The sequence below is a fragment of the Macrotis lagotis genome, chromosome 5 (genome assembly GCF_037893015.1).
Source record: "Macrotis lagotis isolate mMagLag1 chromosome 5, bilby.v1.9.chrom.fasta, whole genome shotgun sequence".
In the NCBI taxonomy this organism is placed as follows: Eukaryota; Metazoa; Chordata; class Mammalia; order Peramelemorphia; family Peramelidae; genus Macrotis; species Macrotis lagotis.
In genome coordinates this window covers 201,398,395-201,422,795 of record NC_133662.1, presented here as the reverse complement: position 1 = coordinate 201,422,795, position 24,401 = coordinate 201,398,395, and the positions used below count along the sequence as shown (strand labels likewise).

The following is a 24,401-nucleotide window of genomic DNA, read 5'->3' as shown; positions in this document are numbered from 1 at the left end:
AAAGAGAAAGTTGAACTAGATCTCTAGGGTCTCTTTCAACTCCAAAGTTTTGTGAATTTAAGATGACAAATAAATTTCTGTAAAAACATTTTTTTTACAAAGCATTTTCTTCAAAACAAACCTTGTCAGGTAAGCAATGCAAATATTAATCCTATTTTGTAAGCAAAGAAATTGAGACCTAGGGGCAGCTAGGTGGCGTAGTGGATAAAGCACCAACCTTGGAGTCAGGAGTACCTGGGTTCAAATCCAGTCTCAGACACTTAATAATTACCTAGCTGTGTGGCCTTGGGCAAGCCACTTAACCCCCTTTGCCTGGCAAAAACCTAAAAAAAAAATTGAGACCTAGAAAGGTTAAGGGACTTAAAATATTAGGTTCATAGAATTAGAGCTGAAACTGATCATAAGATCATAGATTTAGAGCCTCTAGTCCAATTCCTTTAACTTACAGATGAAGAAATTGAGGCCACAAACTGAAAGCCTAAGTAATGTTTGAAGTTATTGTTGCTCAATCTTTTTTTTAGTCATGTCCAATTCTTTAGGATCCCATTTAGAGTTTTCTTGGCAAGCATACTGGAGTAGTTTGCCATTTATTTCTCCAGTTCATTGTACAGATGGGGAAACTAAGGCAAACAGGGTTAAATGACTTGCCCAGGGTCACACAGCTAGTATGTGTCTGAGGCTAGATTTGACCCAAGATTTGAATCCAAGATTTTCTAACTTCAAATCTAGGGTTCTTTCCATTGTCCCTTTTATGCCATGATATAGCATCACAGAAGGGCTATATGATTATCTTTCCCAATTTTAAGAATTAATCAGAAACTGAAAAGCTTGCTAGATAAAAAGAGAATGAAAAATCAAAGTCTTAATTAGAGGAAGATACAGTTTTATTTCTCACTATTCTATGCTGTCAATGTAAAATTGAATAATTCTATATGTACTATCTTTTTTTCCCCCAAATGCAAGAAATAAGGCAGGGATTCTCACTTGATGGAATTTAAAGCATTAATCCAAGATTTTCCTTTATTCCTTTATCTAAATAGTTTCCTAACACTCATACTATGATGGGCAGTTGGATAAACATCTTATCAAACTCATCTATCACCACAGGTTGTCTTGGACAGCCACTGCAAATGTCCAAAAAGTTGAACCCAGGATGATGAACAGGAGAGAAAATATGGACTTTGCTGCCTCCAAAAAATCACAAAGTTCTTTTAATGACTAAAAATTTCTCCCTGAAACAAATGCTCATTTTTTAAAATACCAATTCTTCTTGTGCCTTTTAAGTCAACAAGTCTCGATATGCTACTGAATCTGCAAAAGAAAAGTTGGGGATTAACTAAAATGCAATAGATGGGTTCATGGTAGGTGTAAGCAGGTGACAATAAGTTATAATGCAGAAGTAGTGTCATGAAACCATCAAAGAAATTCAAGGTTGGAAAAGATAGATTGTGGTATTGTGGCATAGAAAAAATGAAGGTCATTGATTCCTTGTAATACAAAGACAAAGAAGACTTCCAGCATAATTTTGTGATTCCTGTTGGTGAATATTGTGTTCTCACCTGATGTTTGTCCTTCAATCTTAAAGGGGACCATCACCATTCAAAGGTGATGCCATGACAAGTACATGAATTGGATTTGAGTGAGGGGATGCTGTGCTAAGTCACCAGCCTCATTTTTTCTCCAGAGCCATCTGGGTCCAGTGGTCAGCCATGAATCAGGATGACTGGAAATGGCCCTGGATGTGAAGCAATCAAGGTTAAAAGACTTGCCCAAGGTCACACAGCTAGTAAGCTTCACACTGGATTTGAACTCCCATCCTCCTGATTCCAAGATCAGTGCTCTATCCACTGCACCACTAAGCTGCCTCTTAAGAATCCCATGGAAACGAAAAGGCAAGGTTGAGTCTGCACTGATGTTGGAAGGAATACACCCATTGATGAGATTGTAGATATGTTGAAGTTTAACGTTTAATCACATACAGAGCCCTTGTATCTTTTGGTCAAATAGACTGTTTACACATGCTGCTGGATTTGGAGTCCAAGGATCTGGGTTCAAACCTAGTTTTTGTTATTTACTATGTGGGTGATCCTGAACAAGTCATTTCTCTCCCTGGGGATCGATTTCCTCATCCATAAAACGAGGGCACTGGTAAATGAACTCTGAGGTCTCTTCCAGCTCTGCATCTAAGACCTTTGGATCCTCATCCAGGACTGAATCTCTCTTGTCTTTTAAAGTTAAGCAACTTGAGCTTTCCTAGGATGAGATTTTCTTTCAAGCCAGAACAGCTGCAACAATTGCTTCCTTAGGATAGTTCTCAAGAGGGAATTTTCAGGTTCAGCCCAGAGGCTACTTATAGAGAAGACTTTGTTCTTTCTTTCTCAACTCCCTTTAGGGTTCTTCCAGGAGAATGCCACAACCTCCAGATCACCTTATCTCCTGCCCCATTTTTACCAACTCTTATAAGGCTTTTGAGTTTGTTTGAAGTTATCAAAACACTAAAATAATACTCTTTGGAAGCATGTTTTCCTAGGGCACCTGTTTCCCTCTCCCTCTTACCTGCTTGGTCTTGAAGTAATCCTTAATACTAAATAAACCAAAAGGGATGAGGGAGGAGGACTCCCCCCCAATCAAACACAATAGACGGGCATAGACTGAAGATTCATGTTAGTTAACTCAGATCTAAAAGGTCTCATTCTTTCACATTTCTTACTGTGATCTTCATACAGTAGGCATCTATTAAGAGCTTGACCTACTTGTTATATTTACATTCTCATTGTAACTGGATCATGTTCAGTCCTGGCACGAACATTTCAAGACATGTTTCTACAGTTCATTCTAAAATAGCCTCATTTCTCTTGGCTAATAGACAATTCTTTGTTAAACTTTTCACAAGATGATTTTGACATTCCTACACAGTATTACAGCCAAGATATTGAAACACCTAATATGAGAAACAAATTGAGAGTTAAAAATCCAGGGCTGCATTTTTTTTTCGATTTTTCAAGGCAATGGGGTTAAGTGGCTTGCCCAAGGCCACACAGCTAGGTAATTATTAAGTGTTTGAGGCTGGATTTGAACCCAGGTTCTCCTGACTTAAAGGCCAGTGCTCTATCCACTGTGCCACCTAGCCACCCAGGGTTGCATTCTTAAAGGGGGATAAAAAGAAGAGAACAAAGGAAACACTAACTACAGTCCCATGATAATTTATTTCAATTGCTCTAGGAAGCCCCACCCCATACCCTGGCCTAGGAAAACAATTGCAGCAAAGTTCATTTTCCTTTAATTTTTCTTTAATTTTCTGTGGAAAATTGAAATCATATGGTTCCTTTAGAGTGAAGGAAAAAAGTAGCACATTGTCCTACAAAAGACCCTCTTTTAGTATTTTCAAATAGTCCGTTCTCAAGAAAATATCACATTTATAATATCAATTGTATCAAAACCAAATATACTATTTATGTGACCTTAAGCCTTTAACCATATTGGGTCTCAGTTTGCTCTGCTTTAAAACAAGTGGGCAGATTAGATAATATTTAAGGGACCTTTTAGTGTGAAATTCTCAGATTCTCTTAAATATATTTCCAATCAAGTCATATAACCTCCCTGCACCCCACTCAGTAACTTTACTGTAAAACAGGAGGTGACAATAGAGTCTCTCGGGGCTGTTCCAGCTTTAATGTTCTAAAGTCCATAAGAAGTTCTCTTTGCTGGGGGCAGCTAGGTGGCACAAAGGATAAAGCACCGGCCCTGGAGTCAGGAGGACCCGAGTTCAAACCTAACCTCAAACAATAACCACCTAGCTGTGTGATCTTGGGCATGTCACTTAACGATATTACCTTAAAATAAATAAAAGCTTTTTAGAAAAAAAGTTCTCATTACTCTCCTTAGCTATGGTCCCACAATACCAATCTGTTTGACATTTCTACCTGGATGTGCTTTAGCTATCTCAAACTCAACACTTCCAAAATATAATTCATTTGACATCCCCCAATTCAGTTCATGTCCTAACTTTCCTATTTTCCTGTTACCTAGGATTACAATTTCTGGTCCTACTTCACTTTGTAGTCTTTCATTTCTCTAATCCATTCCTTTTCCCAGTCTAGTCATCGACAGGTCCCTGCTGAGTGTTCACAACACCTACATCCATCCCCTTCTCCTCATTCACATAGCCAATATCCTAGTTCAGGCCCTCATCATTTTTTTTACTTGGACTATTGCAATAACCCACCCCCCCATGGTCTCCTTGCCGCCAGGCTAATCCATCCTTCACAGCTGCCAAACTGGTACTCCCCTACATCACAGATCTAATCACATACTCTGTAGTGGTGCCTTAGTATCTCTAGAATATAAAATACAAACTCTTCAGTTTTGTTTATAAATAGCTTCAAACCCTGGCTCTGTCTCATCCTTCCAGATTTAATAAACCTTTCTTTCCTTCATGCATTCCAGCCAAATTAATCCACTTGCTGTTTTCCTTAGGTGATGGTCCACACCCCATTTCAGTGCCTTTGCATGGACCATATCCATGCCTGGAATATACACCATCTTTACCTCCCTTCTTCATCTTAGCTCCCTTCAAAGTTCAGTACAAGGCTTCTTCATAGAGGCGTATACTCTGATATTCCCAGCTGAGAATGTTCTAACACCATCGCCCAATAACTTGCATAGATTTTTGTCTTTACTTCTCTGTGCACACATTGCTTTTCTGTAGTGTGATGCCAGCTCTTTGAGGGCAAAGGTTACCTCCATTGTGTCTTTATATCTTCAGCCTAGAACAATGTTTTCCCTGATAGGCAATTAATGCCTGTTGACTTAAATTGATTCTCTACCCTTGTTCAAATTGCTGCCATGTCCTGCCCTCCCTGGAGCTCCTTGCCTATTCTTCAAGATCCATTTAAAAACTTAACTCCTTTATGAAGTCTTCTTCTCCCCACTGGCAGGACTCTGTCCTTTCTCTGAATCCCTTTACCATCCATGTTTCTTAGGTATGTGCTGCTTTCTGACATCTATTGTGTTGTCTTGAACTGCTATTTAACTCTTGTATTGCTATTTCATTTTTCACATACTTATCTCTGGTCTATCCTAGCTACACTATAAGCTCAAGGAGGGTAGGAGATACAAAGCCACACCGCCTTGCATGCTACAGGTGCCCAATAAATATTTCTTGATTGCTTGATTGTCATGACCAAGATTCTAGGCTCTCATTTTTTTCCAACTATGTTTCAATGCTGGAAGTCATCCTGAAGGATTTAATACCCAAATGCAGCAGCTTCCCATGAGATGTCATATGCACATGCATTGATTTGTACACCCTTCACATTAGAAACATATGGGGCAGATTTAACGTGGCTGAATACACAGAATATGAATGTTGTCACTGTCATCCCTCAGGAAACAGAATCTCAAGCATAGACATATCAGAGGGTAGTATGAGAGTTTGAAGCCTTTTCTGCTCGCCCTACATTCTAATTCCTTGCCAAGAAGACAAATCAAGTTTTGTTTTGTTGTTTTTTTAATTAGGAAAAAATATACCCAGATTCCCTCCTCCACCTCCTTGTGTTTTGCTAACCCCACTCTCAACCTTCTCAGTCTCTAGAAACTTAGCTCCAGTATTATTCCCAGATTAGGAAGAAGAGTAGGATCCTCTTCCTTTCTCTCTCCCTTCTCATATGACTGTCGCAACATGGTGGTGCTTTATCCTTCATGACGTCCTCAGGATTCTTCCTTTCTATCCTCAAAGCCGAATTCCTGGTTTGGCATTTGTCATGTGATAGCCTGCGTATATGAAGATGATCCGCCATCAGTTAGGCAAGACTAGGGTTTATTTTTCCAGTAGCACTGAAGGATTCACAAGATCTTACTTGGCACCCTTTGTGACTAGGATGCCAGGCTGATTATGAAACAGAGAGGTGTGGGATCAAATTCAGCTTATGAGTACCATGATTTTTAATCAACTGAACATATCAGCTACATTCGAGATATTGGTCAAACCTCAAGTAATCTTTGATAAACTTGTTCAGTTTCCATCCTCTATAGTTGATCCAAAGAGGTCAAAGTTACCTTCCCTACTAAATCCTTTTCCCTCCCATGAAGGTATCCCGCAGAATTTCTCATATTCCAAGAACCTTAGCTAACTCTTATAATCTTCAAACTTCACCTCTTTAAACCCCTTTTTCTTATCTGCTTGCTTAACCAGAAATCTGTTCAAACACCTTTGTCCTCCCACTTTAATCTGACTCTTCTTACAAAATTGCAACATGCAATCTCTTAATTCCTTGATGGAACCTCCCACCAAGCCACTCCCAAACAATCAACCATTTTGTTCTTCCTTAAAAATCCCAAGTCATACAGAAAAATTTTTCATATTACATTTGATTAGGTGAAAAATCTCACTTTTCTCAAACTTTTTAAGGTCTAGTCCATGAGATAGTGTCATTTTCTAAGAACACAATGCAGATGATAAAAATTGAATTCATGCAGCACTTCATTGCCAAAGAACTGAAGGCAAAAAAAGGGAAAACTTGAACAAAGGTTCAAACCTTTTCACAGTCTAAGAAGCAGAGAACCTTGAAGTGTATTAAACTCATTAAAATGTATTCAAATGCAATCATAAAAGGGAAGGGACCATAAGGCTTATATTGTGTTTACATATGCATATATGTGCATGTATATTTGTGTATACATATATACAGCTATATATCATATACATTCAAAAATATATAGAGAAATCTATATAAAGAATCTGGTCCTCTTTGAAAACTAAGAACCACTAACATATACAGAAATAGGTAGTTTTGGTACACATGTAATATATGCAGCAAAGTATAATTGTATTTTTAGGTTTCCAAGTGTGGTTACTTTTAAAATACTTATTTTTTATAAAATTGCTTTATGAAAAATTTTTGTAAAAATTTATTAATAAATATGATACTACAATTAGTTATCTAGCAGGTATATTAATGCAAAAATGATGCACTCCCACTGAAACCAGAAAGTTCTGATAAACTGAATTGTATCCCATTGAGTCCTGCATTCATCTTGAAGAATAAAAATCATCATTTTCTTAAAATTCCTTCTAATGGTTGTTGCTCAGAGGTCCCTATTGTAATTCAAAACAAAGAAGACAGGGAAGGTTGCTGTGGAAACCTAAAAACTGAACTTTCTGACTTTTGGCCCATTAAACTTATCTTCCAACACTGAATTCGTTTTTTTTTTTGAGGGGGGGAGCAAAAGTTAAGACTTTTTTCTCCAATGTCCAGCTTTTTAAAATCTCACCTTCTCAGGTTTATTGTGCTGGCTGGAATCAGATGAGTTACTAGGAGTCCACATATATGTTCCTGAGACATCATTGCATAAGAGATGGCCTATTTTCAAATAACCTGATATTTTAATAAACTTTCCTACAGCACTTGTTTCCAGCTTCCCCAAATTTCCACATTTTTGCATTTTTATATTTGATAATAAGGGAAGAAAGTGTCATTTTGAAGCAATGAAGTGAGTTTTTCAACTGAAGCACTTGGAACTTTAAAGACTTTTCTCTGGTTAATATGCTCCCTAGTTTTCCCCTTGCATCCTTACTTTTTAGAAATGTACTGAACATTTCCAGAAATAACAGTAATATATGTAGACCAAAACTAAATAATGTAATTTACTAGATAGTTAAATATCATAAGTGACTAGGTTCCCATACTTAACTCCACTTAAAAAAATAATAAAAGCTTAAAGTCAGCTAACCTCTATTTTTAGCAGCTTGATAGCTAATTACTATTTAGAAGCATCTCAGACTACCCCAATATCAGTTTTTATCTGAACTTTTTGTTAATAAAGATTTTATGCTTCTTATAAAAATTCTTTTTCCCTCAATCTGATTAACATAATTTATTCCATAGAGAAGTAACTGGGTAAGAATAGATTAACATTTTAATTCAGCTCAAAATAATTTTATACAAGTATCTTCTACTTTCCTTTGGATCCCATGTGGAATCTATGTGCAAACTACATGTAAATAAAAATACTCTAATTAGAAATAATCTTAATCTTCTGAGGATAGACTATTATGTTCTGTTTTCCAAATTTTGTAGTATGATCAAAGAAGAAAGCTCTTAATTCTAAAGATTCATTAATTCTTCCCATTAAAATGGCTGTGCATTAGCAAAGGATGGATGGTAGTAGAAGAAGAAATGCATTCAAAAACTGGGCAGAGAGCTGAATGAGAAAATGTCTCAGATCTCTTCTCTTATATTTACAATTCCATTTGAATTAAGTCATTATGAAATACTGTCCATCTTATACTGTGGCAGTTGGTGAAAGGACCACATAAAAAATTCATAGAGAAAGGTCCATAAATGAAATTCACATTCAAATATTAATCTTACATAACATTTAGAGAATTAAGAAAATATTTTAATTCTTTTAAAATTACAGTTAAACCTATTTATAGGATCTTTTTTGGAAACTGGTTGGATTTCAGAGAAATCTAGGTAGACTTATATGATTTGATACAAAATAGAGTGAACAGAAGAATTCCATTGTACACAGTAACAGTAATAGTGTAATGACTAGTACACATTTTGGTACACATGTAATATATGCAGCAAAGTATAATTGTATTTTTAGCTTTCCAAGTGTGGCTACTTTTAAATTACTTGTTTTTTATAAAATTGCTTTATGAAAATTTTTTAAAATTTCTTATTAATAAATAGGGTACTAAAATTAGTATCTAGCAGGCCCCTATATTAATGCAAAAATGATGTACTCCCACTGAAACATTAGTGTATTGACTAATAGTGTAATGATCAATTATTAAAGATTTAGCTACTCTGATCAATGCAATGATCCACACCAATTTCAAGTCTCATGATGAAAAAGGCTATCTACTTTGAATATTGATTGAAACAATTTTTCACATTACTTTTTCTTGCCTTTTTCCCCCACAACATGGCTCATTTAGAAATGTTTTTACGTGATTTTAGGTATATAATGATTATCATATTTTTGCCTTTTCAATGAGTGTGAGAAGGTGTGGAGGGAGGAAAAAAATTTAGAAATGAAAATTTTTTTAAATCTTTAAAAGATTTTTTTAAAAAACTGTAGATAAAGCAAGTCTCTGGATCTGCTTGGTAGAACACTGATGCATCTTTCAAATCATCTATTTAAAACTATAGAAACAATTCCTATTAAATAACTATTGAAACTAATTTGTTGGTTTAGTTTCTTTTGCACCAAAAATTCTGAACTTGTAGGAAGACACAAAATGCCTACTCTATGACAGGCTCTAAATTAGAAAACCCCAGATTTCTTTCCTTTTTTTATATTTGTTCTATTTTTATATCGGTTCAAGCCAGTTATTTTCATCCTTTCTATTATTTTTATATGTACTGCTTTTATCAACCACCAAGTATTTAGTTCATTCTCCATTCTCTGACCGAATATTAGGGTGGCCTGTTGAGAGTTTCGCAACTTTAGCCGTCATTAGCTAAACCTGCTTTCTTCTGTATAAACCAGAGAAACAAATGAGAGATAAGGCTGATCATTTCCTCAAAAGGAGGAAGACTGCAAGATTCTTTGCACAGGGATCTATGAAACTATTAGGAGAGTTCTGCTTGACCATCAACCCCCACAAGTTCCCTACTTTTCCTTAAGGGATACCTATTTGTCGTCACCCAGTGTCTGATTTGACAAATACATTACAGTTGAAAAATGGGCAAGCCTACAGACAAATCAGTTCTTTCCCTGGGGCTCTAATTTCCACTGGGACTACTTCTGATGACAGGCAGGACCCAAAAGAGTAAGCTTGACAACAGCAGACAAAAAAGGGGAAATAATTATAGTTTGAGTCTGTTTGATGTTTGAAATTAAACTATAAAGCTTAACAGTAACAGCCACCCCCCCCCCATATATGTTGTACATATAATGACAGAGTGATTTTTTGAGTGGAATCCAGACTTGTGGTTTCAGCAGTGTAAGTCAAATTCCCATGTGAAAGTTCTCTCTCGGGCAGCTAGGTGGCATAGTGGATAGAGTACCAGCCCTGGAGTCAGGATTACCTGAGTTCAAATCTGGTCTCAGACACTTAATAATTACCTAGCTTCATGGTCTTGGGCAAGTCACTTAACCCCATTGCCTAGCAAAGACTTTAAAAAAAAAGTTCTCTTCCCCGATGCAAATCAGCAACTGGTCTGTAAATGAACAGTCTTAGAGATTCCTAGGACCCTGATAAGGGTTAAGTCACTTGTCCATGTTAAGGAAATTAATATGTGGGGGTACCTGGGTGGTACAATGGAGAGAGTACCAGCTTTGAAGTCAGGAGTACTTGAGATCAAATTTGACCTCAGACACTTGATACTTACTGTATGACCTTGGGCAAGTCACTTAACCCCATTGCCCCACAAAACTATGAACAAACAAACAAAAGAAAATATGTGTTAAGAGGTTTGATGGACATAGGTTTTTCTGATCAGGGTTGTTTCCCTCTACTCATTCTGTCATTTAGCCTTTTATAAGGCTAACCTGTAACTAAAATTTTTAGAAATTCAGAAGACAGCAGTCAGTCAGATTAGAAGAAAATTAAAATTCCAAACACCAGGACATCAGGGTCTAGAAAACAAACACATCTGTTATAAGAGTCAGGGAATGATTTAAATGGATAAAACTTTTATTATTTATCAGCAGTGTATTTTATCTACACTTCAAAATACAACAAAATATAGCTTTGAAGGTATGCTATTCATAACAAAATACATGTCAAATTTTTTATAATTGGAATAGAATTACTTTGCTCTACATTTTCTATACTATGTACACATACTTTTTGGTGTGTCTATGTATGCACATGTGTACAAATAATATTAAGACATATACACATATGCTGATACAAATGACACATATACACATATACAACATGGGCATTTATAGTAGTCAATTTTACAATCATTTTAATATAGCTGCACACAAATCACTGTTCACAAACCAAAGTTGTCAACATGATTCCCCCCCATAAATGTGATGTCAATGAATTTCCTTTAATAATTCACATAAAACTGATATTGCAACAAAGTCATGATATATAATCATTTTCTTGTACTAATTCATTGATCATTTTGACAAAAACACAAATAGTCCTATATACTTCTCTTTCTACTTTAAAAAGTTATTCACAACTTTTTTTCACTTTTACTTCAGCAAATTTATGATTCCATTCTGATCCAGTTTAAAGCAATTATTGGTACTGCAGGTCTATTCATTTTTTAAATTCAGTCTTTATGGGCTGAACTAAGCTATTCAGAGTCAAATATTTATTTTTTCAAGTATAACAAGACCTGGGAATTTTGTTGTTGTAAGAACTATTCAAATACAATATCCTATTTAAAAAGTAGGATTAAATCCAAGACTTGAAGAACAGTACTATGAAGCTTTCTTGCTAACATTTCTCATTCTAGCCTAAGTAGAACAGGGTGAGCATTTAGGGACCATGGTTGTTTTTTCTCAAAGCAAAATACTGTCTAGGGATACTGATAAATAAATGCATGATTAGTCTTCTAAAATAAAATTCTAATAATGTATACTAATGTCACTTAAAAATTACGTTGTTAACATGTCCAAATCTGCATTGTTCTTACACTCTTAAAAATTTTTCTTTAATGGTGATAAATAGCAGCAGCTTGTGAATTTTTGTCCTTTTTTAATTTAAAGCTATTGAGAGACACATAAAACTACGAGCAACAACAAACATGTATAAAAAATGAAGTCTAATCTGGAAAATCTCTTCTGAAAACAAATTTAAATATAAAATTCTGGGAATGTTTCATTGCTGTCTGGTAGAGGGAGAGGTTTATGTTCTAAGAGGAATGTTAAGTTAGCTTTCATCTATAGCCAGATGTAAAGCTTAAAAACAAGGATTAACAAGATGCACAGAAAAACATGGGGGAATTAATCCAAGGAATGGAGAGAAAAAAAAAAACCTGGCACCATACCAACCAACTACACTCATTTGCTAACAACAGCCCTGTAACTAAACTTCGTAAATAAGACTGATTTGCCCAAAGAACTGAACTGTTCATATAGTATTTATAGTGGATCATAAAAATCAATCCTTTCCTTCTGTTCTTTTGTCCTATGTCTTTTTTTAATTATGAGAAAATATTTATTCATCATAGATAAAATCATCCTAGCAAGTTCAAAATACATATTTTTGGTAGCAAATAGCAAGAAAATCTAAATCAAAATATATTCTAATCTTTACACAATTACATATTTATAAATTTACCAAAATAGTCTTTAGCTTGATAATACATACATAATATAACACTGTACAGAAATGTAATAACAAGTGTATTACTGAAATACATTAAAAATAATTCTTCAAATCACCAGGCTCAACAGGAAAATTTCCTTTAAAAAAAAACACACCCAGAGAATCATTAACATCTCCATAAACATAACTTCAGTGCATTTACAGTAGTCATTAACCAGAGCTTTCTGGTTTCAAGTCTCTCCTTGAGGTCTGATCTGAGTGCTTTCCTTAATTTTAAGGTTAAGAATGCAGAGATCTCCTCCCAGTGAGCAGTTCCTTTCCCTCAATATTGTTCCTCCTCATGAAGAAATCAGTTTCTAAGGGCTGAGCAGCTTTCATCGAAGCAGCAAGACTTTAGTACTGAACATATTCAGACTGAAGGGACTGTGCAGAGGAGAAACATAAACCTTCGTTAAAATGCAAAGTCAGTAAAAACTTTTAATCTTGCATGCAGCAGCTTCTACTTTCAAACTGAGGGAGTCATTCTATTATTCTACAGATATGTGAAATAAGCTTTTTAAAAAAGGTGAAAGATGGGAGGGGGATAAGTAAAGCAGATGTCTATAATATATAGTTAAGCAATTTTATAGTTAAATGGGTAAAATAAGTTTTCAAAATTAAATCACAACTAGAAAGTGAAAAGGAGACAAAAAATTTCTAAATATTATTTTACTTCAGTATCACAACTGACATTTAAGTACAATTAAATGACAAATATTCTTTGGAAAAAATGTACTTTTTATGTAATTCATTATAGCTCAATCATGCTACTTCTAATTAGAGTAATTAGCAGTCTTTTAATTTTATTCTGTAAGACTTTTCTCTCTTAATAGACACTTTGTAAAATGCTGTCAAGAAAAATAAATAAAATGCCACCACTTCTTAATGCTGATCCAGGGAGGGAAAAGGGTTCATGTAGAACTTTACAATTATTCTGAATTCTACCAGACTGCCTAGTGCTCTTGGTGAGATTAGATAACGGGACACAAAATGAATAGAAGCAAAACAGCAAATCATGCAAAACAGGACACAGAACACATTGGACAGCAGGAAAATGCAAAGAGGGATGGAGAATACTCCAAGTAGTTTTCTTTTAAACAACATAGAGAAGATCCTTTATTCAAAAAGAAATTCAAAAATTCCCCCCCCCCCCGAATTCATCAAATCTAAGCTTTTGGTAAAGTTTATTATCTATTTTCTACCATCAAATAGACTTTCTGCATTCTAACAGTCATATCTGAAAAAGGTGCTGAATTCAATTAGAAATGATATAGTATACTTTATTAGTGCATCTTAATAAAAGTTTGCCAAGCATTCTATACTCACAACTCATCATTCTGCTAGTCAAGAGATATCTCTAAAAAGAACTTGCCCTTTTTCCAAGAATCTCTTAAATTAATATACACTGTCTTTCAAAAAGCTCAAAGAAATTTAAAAAGCTTCAAAAAACCCAAAGAATTTTACTCTTTTTTTAAAATTCACATGTAATATGTTATAATGCTCTCATAAAAATCAAGGCTTATTTCTCTCATAAAATTTGACAGAGTTTGGACTGGGATAGAAAGCATCTAGTATGATATGCATTAATAATAAAAAGAATGAAAAAACAATATTGAATCTATCTTAAATCATAAGTCTGGATACTGATAAACACACAAAGAAAACTAATTTGATCTGACATATAGTATTGCTTATTCATTTTCTGTATTCCACAACACATTTATAAATTTGTAAATTGGCTTGGGCATTGCTCCTGGTGGTAGTAGTCATGAATAGCAAGCACAAAATTGCTACCATAGAAGCAATCGGTATTTGGAAGACACAGGTCACCAACTAGGTGACAGATGCACTAGATTCTAAATCACTTGAATGGGGGAAGAATACAGATTGGCAGGGGTGGAAGTGGGGTAGAGGGGCAAGGATGAACAATTCCTAATGGACAAGAATAAAAGTTAGAATTTCAAAGAAGTCCATCATACCTAGAAATACAAGTTTAGTCTTTCCATTGTAGTGGGGGAAAGGAGGATTTATATCCAAGATAAGAACCTTCCTTATCACTGCTAAAACATACATTTTGACACATTTGTATTGTGGAAATAAACAGATATGGCCTTTGCCCTGAAGGTATTTATAAGATAAGAGAGAAGACAATAATATGGATAAAGAAATGAGACAACCTTGAGTAAGTACATAAATACTATCTTGTTATTGATGATGATGATGATGATGATGATGATGTTTGATGAAGAAGGGAAAGGGATGAGTGTAGACTGCCCAATGAAAGGCAAATTGTGAAGCTACAGCTTTAGACAGAATTGATCCAATGCTTCTTACTTCCTCATTTATTCACGGAAATCTTCAGAGAAAGATTGACTTTCTTTTTTTGTTTGTTTTTAGAAAGATTTTAATAATTTTGAGTTTTACAATTTCTCCCCAATCTTGCTTCTCTCCCTGCCATAAGAAGGCAATCTGTTAGTCTTTACATTGAAAGATTGATTTTCAATAGCTTTTAGGGTAAAGGAAAAAGATGTTGGTAAAGCAAAGGGCATTTTCCAATTAAAATTAATGAATAAATGTAAGGCCAAGGGAAATCTTTGACATTCTCTCATCCAATGTACAAATAGTGAATTATATAAGTGATTAGGTCTTTCCCAACTTCATAGAAGTTTCTTTGTGATATGCTAATCATGGTTTCTTTAAAATATTTTATTTCTCTTCTTTTATTATGTTCATAAAAATCTACTTTGTTAATTGTTCTCCATCCCACATTAATTCATTAAAAAAAAGAAAAAAAAAAGAATCCCAAGCTGATTTCCCAAATTCAATTTCATTCAGGGTGGTGTGTCTCGATTTCTGCATTTATCTGTAAAGATATAAAGTCTCAGTGAACACCTGTGATTTTGTTTTTAGAAAGATCACCAATGAATCAAAAAATGTCTCTTAATAAATAAGTTTCTTCATTTAGCAGTGATTGTAAAAACACTAAGCTATAAAATAAAAACATGGCCAATATAAATTCAGAGATTTCTACTATCATATTCTTATTCACTGGCTTTTTCTCTCTTTAAAGCAAAGAAAACCTTTATTTGGCATAATGTCACACTAATTTCCAAAAAAGCACGTCATCATCTCTGAAAGACTGAATGGCAATGTGATAGGGGATAGAAAATGGAAAATGACTTAACAAATAATTCTAACCAGACTACTTTATACCAGATTTATATTTCTCTGTTTCTTTTCCACTTAGCTACTACTCTTCCATTATGGTAGTGGTTGGGAGTCCCTAGGGAAGAATTTTCTGTTAATGTGTGTAGAAAGACCTTGAGTATTTCAGAATTTTTAAATAAAAAAAAATACTTCCACTGGGCTTTTCACTAAGGAAGCAGTAACTGAATTTGATGGCATAAGACAGATTTAAGTCTTACATTCACACAAAAGGAATTGAAGGATTCCACTTTCATTCCCACTAGTCCACCATTACAGAAAGTCCCCAAATCAACACTTTCAGGTACATAATATAGTGGGAGACCTGAAAGAAAAAATTTACCCTCCAGTCTCTGCTCATATACTTCAAAGAAGCACTTAACAGTTTTCCCCTCACAAAAAAGCCTCAGGCAGGTTCTCTGGTCATAGGAACACATTTCATAAACATTTAAGGAAATAATCAAATTATTATAAATATAAGTGAGCAGCTATCAGTAATTTAAACAATTTTTTTTAAAAAAGGAATTTTGATTTTTGACTGGTTAGGATAACATTTATTATCATGATAATAAAACTAACAAGCAAGCATTTATTATATGCCTATGGGAACTATACTATGTGCTAAGGATCTATATAAAGAATGAAACTGTTCTCAAGGAGCATACATTCTAAGGAATAACAATAAGAATCAATTTGTATCCCTTCTCTCTATTACTAAGCACAATCTTCTGTACACACAATAGATTTTAGACACATTTGATTAACCAAATTAAACCAAAACTTCAAATAACTGAATTGTCTTTGAGGCAATCTACTTTTTGTAATAAAATTATTAAAAATAAGACAAATTATGATGTAGCTATGTAATATTTAGACAAATTTCCTCTATCTACAATAAAAAGATGATGACTCTGTGGCAATGTAAATCTTATTTGGTAAAAGAAAATAAATATTTGGAATTTCATATTAAGACAGTAAGTGAATTAATATAGTTTAGAAAAATGAAACAAGTTCACTTAGTTTTTCACTGAGCTGGTCTGAATCTGTACAAGATGAACAAGGATAGAAATAAATAAGGATGTCTAAAAACAAAAAAACCCAGACTTAAATGTTCTGGTTAATAAATATTTTATTGTATTTCCCCAACAGGGTATATTGCTGCAGTAACTTGATATCAAATTAATCTGAGTTGGGGAAAAATACACAGCAACAATACTTATATCAATAAGAACAGAACTGAGGATTGATGCTTTTGTTATTAGTTGAAAAAAGTGATTTTTTTATCAGTTTGCAATCTTGCAATTTTAGCCCTCAAAATAGAACATCATCATTTATTTGGCAATTAGAATGAATACCATGATAAGGAGATTAAAGCAAATTCACATTATTTCCTTCATCCTTTCTCTTATCTTTTCTCCACCAGTCACCATCTTAGATCAGATCATCATCAATCTCATCTTGACTAGTACAGCAGTATCCTAAAGAATTTCCCTGCCCAGAATCTCCTCCCTTTAACCCATGTTCAGTATATGATAATCTTAAAATATAGGTCTGAGCACATTACTCTTCCTGTTGCCTGCCTCTAGGATCAAATACAAAATCTTCAGTTTGTCATTTGAAGCCCCTCTTTCTAGACTAATTTCACATTATTCCATACATATACAAGAGAAGTCTATTTGTCCTTTCTTCTACATAGTTCTGCCTCAATATCTTTAATAGATTGTCCCCCTACATCTAGAATGATTTTCCTTTTGGATACCTTAACTCTCCACTCTCCTTCAAGGTTTGATTTAAGTACAACCTTTAACATGAGGTTTTTTCTGATCTATAATGACCCATCTCCCCATCTCCTCTATCCTCAATGACATTATTGATATGTATGTTGCATTTATTTTCTGGGTACATATTTTTTTCCATCTATGTTCCTTGAGAGCAAGGACTATTTATTTGTTTTCCAAATTTCTCCAGCAACAAGAACAGTTTAATAAATATTTGTTGAATTGAGTTAAGAATGATAATAATCAAGCAAAACCCATTATGAACGAAGGAAAAAATCTCTTTAAAACTTGTAGCTTAATAGATTTATGTCAAAATATAAGGTCTCATCAAGAAATCTCATTCTCTGACAGTAGCAAGACTTTTGACATAAAACAATCTGTTAGGTATGGGGGATCAAGACAATTTGTTCTGTTCTGGAAATCTGCTGCTAATCTGTTTTGTCAGATGTGGGTAGCGACTTTAAAAAAAATTAGCTATTCTGGGGGCGTTTCTTTTTTAAACAACCCCGTTACCTAATCATGGTTAAAAAAAAGTCTAGTTTATAGATATAAATACTGTACTGTTAGCTTGATAAATAAAACCAAAGAAATTTAATTTTCTACCTCATAAGATAATAATTCATAAATTTAAAATTAAAAAATCAAAATATATTTGCTAACAGTAAAGCAAAATGAGGTTTTTGGTACATTAACAAATACAGATACAGATACTGGGATTACACAGTAAATACAGCTTCCATTCCTATTTTACTTTGCTATTTTATCAACATTATTTTATATATAACTATAATGTATTATAAATTATATGTATAATTTGTAATATAAATATTATCAATATTTAATTTATGATCTCATTTGATCTCAACTATAAACCTGTGAGGGAGAGAAAGCATAACAATTATTGTCTCCATTTTATAGATGAGAAAACTGAGTCTCAGGGAAATTATGTTGCTTGCCTGAGATAGTACACATGGTAGAGTGGAGACTCAAATCCATGTCTTCTGACTCCAAAGTCAATATTCTTTTCACTACAACAGGGTTATGCTGCCATAATATAAGGCCCAAGTCCTCAATGATTATTCCAATTCTTTTCTAGGCCTTTATTTCATATTGGCTTTTCTTAGTTTTAATCTTCCCCTTTATCCATTTTATCAAGATCTTTAAAAGTTTTAATGAGATAATTGTAATATATTTAAGGCATTCTTCTAAGTAGTAGTATACAATATGATATAAATGCTATTATCATATAAACATACGCATTGTATATATGTTTGATAGTCACAGTACTATTTTGTTTTTGTTCTTATTATCACAATGAAGGGTTTGATCCAAAAGAGAGTGGAACGGGATAATTCTAGAAATAATTGTAATGTAAAAATGAAAAGCAATAATTATATATATATATATATGTATGTATATGTATAAACTTATACTTTAAAGAATTTGTAAAATAATTAATCAAATTTGAAAATGTAGAATCAGGTAAGTTTAAAAGCAAAACTGTTCCTAGCCTCTACATTCTACCATCATTTTTTATTTGAGTAGTATTTCAAAGGACAAAGCTCATCCACATGACTTATCCCATTTTATCCTCATTGAATTGTATTATTATAATCCATATTTAACAGGTGAATAAATTAAGAATCAGAGAGTTACAGATTGCTGAAAATGTTAGTGCTAGAAGAGTCCTTAGAAATCATTAAATCTCTTTTTTATAAAGGTAAAGAAACTGAGGTAAAGAGCAATTACCAACACTGGAAAGATCATACAGTTATAACCACCCACCAGAATATAATTTCTTTTCCTTCTCAATGTATAGAGCATTTGCCCATTTCTTAAGATACTTTACTTTGTACTTGTTTTATTTCTTCTGATTACAAGTTTCTTAAGGGTAGGGACTGTCTTATTCAGCTTTGTATTCTTCACAAAATCTACTGGTCAACAAATAATTTATTAAGTATTTATTATAATTTCACCACTGTGCTAAGTACCACAAATACAAAGTTTTCAAATATTTGTTGAATTTTAATCAATCAATTCAAATAAAATCCTATTCTGAGAAGTTAAAAATAAGTTTTAATATAGTTTAGACATTATACCAAACCAAACATAAAAGACATCTTAAATATCCTCTATTTTTTATTATTTTTTAATTTTGTAAAAGTATGTTAATTGTTGCAATTAGAAAAAAATTAAAAACATGATACTAGAAAAGATTCTATTTTTACTTCCCCTGGTACCTTTGGTACCACTGTTACCATGTCAACAGAATTTTTTCAATTTTTGGCACTTTATGACAATTTAGAACTATTACTATCATAGGACCAATAACATTATTTACTCAATATTAAAAGAATTTGATTTTATTTCCACAGCACATGCTGATATAAATATAATATTAATAGTAATTATGGTGATAAAGTAAATTCATATTAGTATCACTATAACTATAATAAAACACCTTTAGGTTTTTCAGTTTTGATAAAGTATATGCATTTCCTGAAACAACATGGTGTAGTTAAAGGGGATTGTCCCTAGAGTTACAAAGATTTAGGTTGAGGGGCAGCTAGGTGGTGCAGTGGATAGAGCACCAGCTCTGGAGTCAAGAGGACCTGAGTTCAAATTCTGCCTCAGTCACTTAATAATTACCTAGCTGTGTGACCTTGGGCAAGTCATTTAACCAGATTGCCTTGCAAAAAAAAAAAGACCTAGGTTCAAGTCCTGAATTTGATAAAACTGACTGTGGGGACATGAGGAAGGCACCTAATTTCTGAGATTTCTCAAGGAATTCTAAGATTATAAATTACAAAGTAATTTCCAGTCTTTCTAAATAAAGAGCTTTTCACACCTGAATGTTTCTATTGAAGCATCCAAAACATTCAGCCCACCAAGTTCTGGGAAACCAAATTAGAAAAACTGTAAATCTCAAAGTCTTGCAAAAAAAAAAAGACTGGTAAAAACTACCATTGTATGTAGTTGGAAATATAAATAAAAATATTAAATGAATCAATGAATTAGAATATAATAAAACATACTGTTAGTAAGTAGTTTTCTACATAATAGAAAACTTATATGTAAATCTTAGTGGCCTCAAATCTATTTGAGTTTGATACCACTTCTCTACTACACATCCAGAAAATTAAAGGACAGTAAGAAGCAACTAGATGGCATAGTGGTTAGTAGGCATAACCCCAAGTCAGAAAAATCTCAGTTCAAATCTGGCCTCACACAGGGCTAGATGGCACATTGGATAAAGCACCAGCCCTGGAGTCAGGAGTACCTGGGTTCAAATCCAGCCTCAGATACTTAATAGTTACCCAGCTGTATGGCCTTGGGCAAGTCACTTAACCCCAGTGCCTTGTAAAATCCTAAAAAAAAAAAATCTGGCCTCAGGCAGTTACTAGCTCCTACTATGTTCTAGGGGCATCACACAAAAACAAAAACGACCACAAATTAATTTCCCTAGTCTTCATTTTAGGGATCCTGAGATTTTTAAGGAGAAAAATTGTTTTTAAAATGAAAATCATATTCAATATGTTCTTCCTAGCTTTTTACATGATTTTTTGCAGTTTTTTTCAAAAGAAATTTAATGTTTACTTTTTAAATTATTAGATGTCAGAATACTGACATCCAATTGGACTTTCCTTCATCTTTTCTCTTATCTTTTCTCCACCAGTCACCATCTTAGATCAGATCATCATCAATCTCATCTTGACTAGTACAGCAGTATCCTAAAGAATTTCCCTGCCCAGAATCTCCTCCCTTTAACCCATGTTCAGTATATGATAATCTTAAAATATAGGTCTCAGCACATTACTCTTCCTTTATATTTTAGTCATAAAACCAAGGTACAAAAATATACTACATAAATCCGAAATTATTCAGTTTGGTCTAGTTTTCTGATAGCACAACTTTCACTGTGAAGATAATATGCATTTTTAATTAAAGGAAATTATAACAATATATAACAATAAATATAACATATAATATATAATATATAATAATATATAACAATAAAATTGGTGCTTTTCATTAATTTTCATGAATCATTCTTATTTATTCTAAGGTATAGAAACTTAAAATCACCTCATTCACTTTGAAATTGATATTTCTTTTTGATTAAAAACCATCTCTCATCCCTCCTTTTTTCCCCTGTTTTCCTACCTTGTCTCTAATACTTTTTTTTGCAAGGCAATGGGGTTAAGTGGCTTGCCCAAGGCCACACAACTTGGTAATTATTAAGTGTCTGAGGTCAAATTTGAACTCAGGTACTCCTGACTGCAGGGCCGGTGCTCTAACCACTGCGCCACCTAGCTGCCCTTGTCTCTAATACTTTTAAATGAGCTTAGTGATTCTAAATACTTCTTTACTTATATGGGAGAATATCTATCTAAAGTTGTTGAGTACTGTGAGAACTAGAAGCAATTGATTGGGGAATTCCAAGTAACTAACTAAGAATCCATATAGTGTAATAGGAATGTAGTATGTACTAAGGAATGTGTCTTTGTGGATAAAATGATGCTAGTCTTCTGTATGTAGTATCTGATGCTTAGTCAGTTAAACAGTTTAGATGGTCATCTGAACAGATTAGATCATCACTCTTGCAGAGATCTTGTGTCATTATCAAGCATTTTCATTAGAAAGAAATTCAATATCCTTTGATCCCAGCTAGGTCACTGCTAGGCCTGTACCCCAAAGATATTAAAAAATATAGAAATGTTTATAACAGCTATTTTTGTAGTAACCAGAAAATAAAAGGGTACTTATCTACTTGGAAGTAGTTAAACAAATTGTAGTATATAAATGTAATGAACAGCAATGTCATTAAACAAGAAGAAACAAAATTATCACATTTTACAGATGATATAGAGAAGTACAGAAAGTCAATTAAAATTTAAATGAAATCGTCATTTCAGCAATCAACAAAATTCAGCAAAGAGTTAAAAAGTGGAATTCTATTCTGAATAATTACAGAAGCTATTAGTATATTGGGGAGTATATATGTCAAGATTCAACTAATGATTATATGAATCTAACTATAAAATATTCTTTGTAGAAATACAGACCTAGGGGTGGCTAGGTGGCACAGTGGATAGAGCACCAGCCCTGGAGTCAGGAGTACCTGAGTTCAAATCTGGCCTTGAACACTTAATAATTAGCTGGTTGTCTGGCCTTGCACAAGCCACTTAACCCCACTGCAAAAAAAAAAAAAAAAAAAAAAAAGAAAGAAAGAAAGAAATACAGAACTAAATATTGGAGAAACATTACTTATGGGTAGGGTTCAAGTCCATATAAAAAGTAGCAATACTACCTAATTTACTTAATTCATACTATACCAATCAAATTCTCAAGAGAATATTTACAGAATTAGAAAAAATCACAACAAAATTCAAATGTAGAAACAAAAGAGTTATAATAAAAAAAAAAGCAGGATGAATGGGCATCTATCAGTACCATACCTCAAATTGTACTATAAAGCAATACCCATTGAAACTATTTGGTGTAATGGACAGAACATCAGTCCTGGAGTTAGGAAGATCTGAGTTCAAATTCGACCTCAGACACTTGAAACCTGGTAGCTGTATGACCTTGAGCAAGTCATTAACCCCACTGCCCCACCATAAAAAAAGCCATTTGATACTAGTTAAAAAAAGAAAAACTGATCAGGGGAACAGATCAAGCAAAAACATACAAATACATTAGAGTAAAGTATTTTGAAAAACCTAAAGACACCAGTTACTAAGGATACTCATTCTCTGATTAAAAACTACTAAGGGGGAAAACTGGACAGTAATCTAGCAAAAATTAGCTTTAAACTAACACCTCACACAAAATCCAGGATGAATTATATAGCCTAGGTATAAAAGGAGTCATCATTAATAAATAAGAGAAAGAAAGAAATTATCTTTCACCTCTATGAACTGCGGAAAGAGTTCATGACTAAACAAGTGTAAGATAAAAATGGACAATTTTGCTTATGTAAAATTAAAAGGTTTTGCATAAACAAATTTAATGTAAAAATTAGAAAAGGAATAGATACCTGGCCAAAAAATCTTTGAAACAAAAATTTCCCTGTCTAAAATCTCATATCCAAGAAACAAAACAAATTGATTCAAATTTTTAAGATTAAGAGTATTCCCCAATGGATAAATGGATAAATTACATGAACTGACAAATATTCAAAAGGAAGAAATCCAAACTATCAACAATCATATAAAAAATGCTCTAGCATTTATTAAGCACCTTTTATGGATCAGGCTCTATGCTAAATGCTTTACAAATATCTCATTTGATCCTCACAACAAGCTTGGGAAATATGTGCTAATATCCTGATTTTAATTGAGGAACCTGAAGCAGGTTGCCCAGAGTCTCACAGTATATGAAGTCAGATTTCAACTCAGCTCTTCCTGATTCAGGTTCAGCACTCGATATTATATTGTAAAAGGAAAAAATGGCAAAATGAATAGTTTTAAAGGAAACTCAATAAGATCTACTAACTATGCAAGAGTAGAATTAACAGAACAATTTATACAATGCCAACTACGCTACTGAGAAAAGCAATCAGTAGTCAGATCAATGCAATGTTAACTACAAGCCCAGAGGACTGAAGATGGACAAAGCATGTGCTTAATATGCAGAGAGGCACATGCTTTAATATGGTTGATGAACAGATTTATTTTGTTGGGAAAAAAACATTTGTTATGTTTTGTTTTTTACTGTTTAACAGAAGGGCAAGTAAGAGAAATAATAATAAATATTCATAAAATTAAAAAATACTTTGAAAAACATTGAAATTACAAATTTTGGCAACTAAAATCCTCCTTATTAAACTAAAATAAAATCTCTACCAAAAAAATCTAATTTTAGAAAAATCCAAGACTTGATTTCTTTCTTAAGATTCAATTCTTCAGCAAACATAGCTTTAGCTCTTATTCTGCAAATTGTGTGAGACACACAAGATACAAAGAAATTAAAAAAGACTGTACATGTATTAGTATATATATATATATATATTATATATATATAGTCTGTCTATAGAAATATATACATAAAACCATTAGATAATGACACAAGGGAACACAATATTAGATGACAAATGCTACAATAAACAAGAGTTTTAGAGAAGGGTA

At 33.3% G+C, this 24,401-nt stretch overlaps 1 protein-coding gene across 1 annotated transcript in view; it reads right to left on the bottom strand.

The window, feature by feature from the left end:
• Positions 1-9,901: 9,901 nt before the first annotated feature.
• Positions 9,902-24,401, bottom strand: part of CDC14A (cell division cycle 14A) — a 250,070-nt gene continuing 235,570 nt past the window's right edge. The window contains exon 17 of the mRNA XM_074188270.1: positions 9,902-12,673. Coding sequence (XP_074044371.1) covers positions 12,644-12,673 — 30 coding nt within the window. The 3' untranslated portion in view covers positions 9,902-12,643. The remainder of the gene's footprint in view (positions 12,674-24,401) is intronic.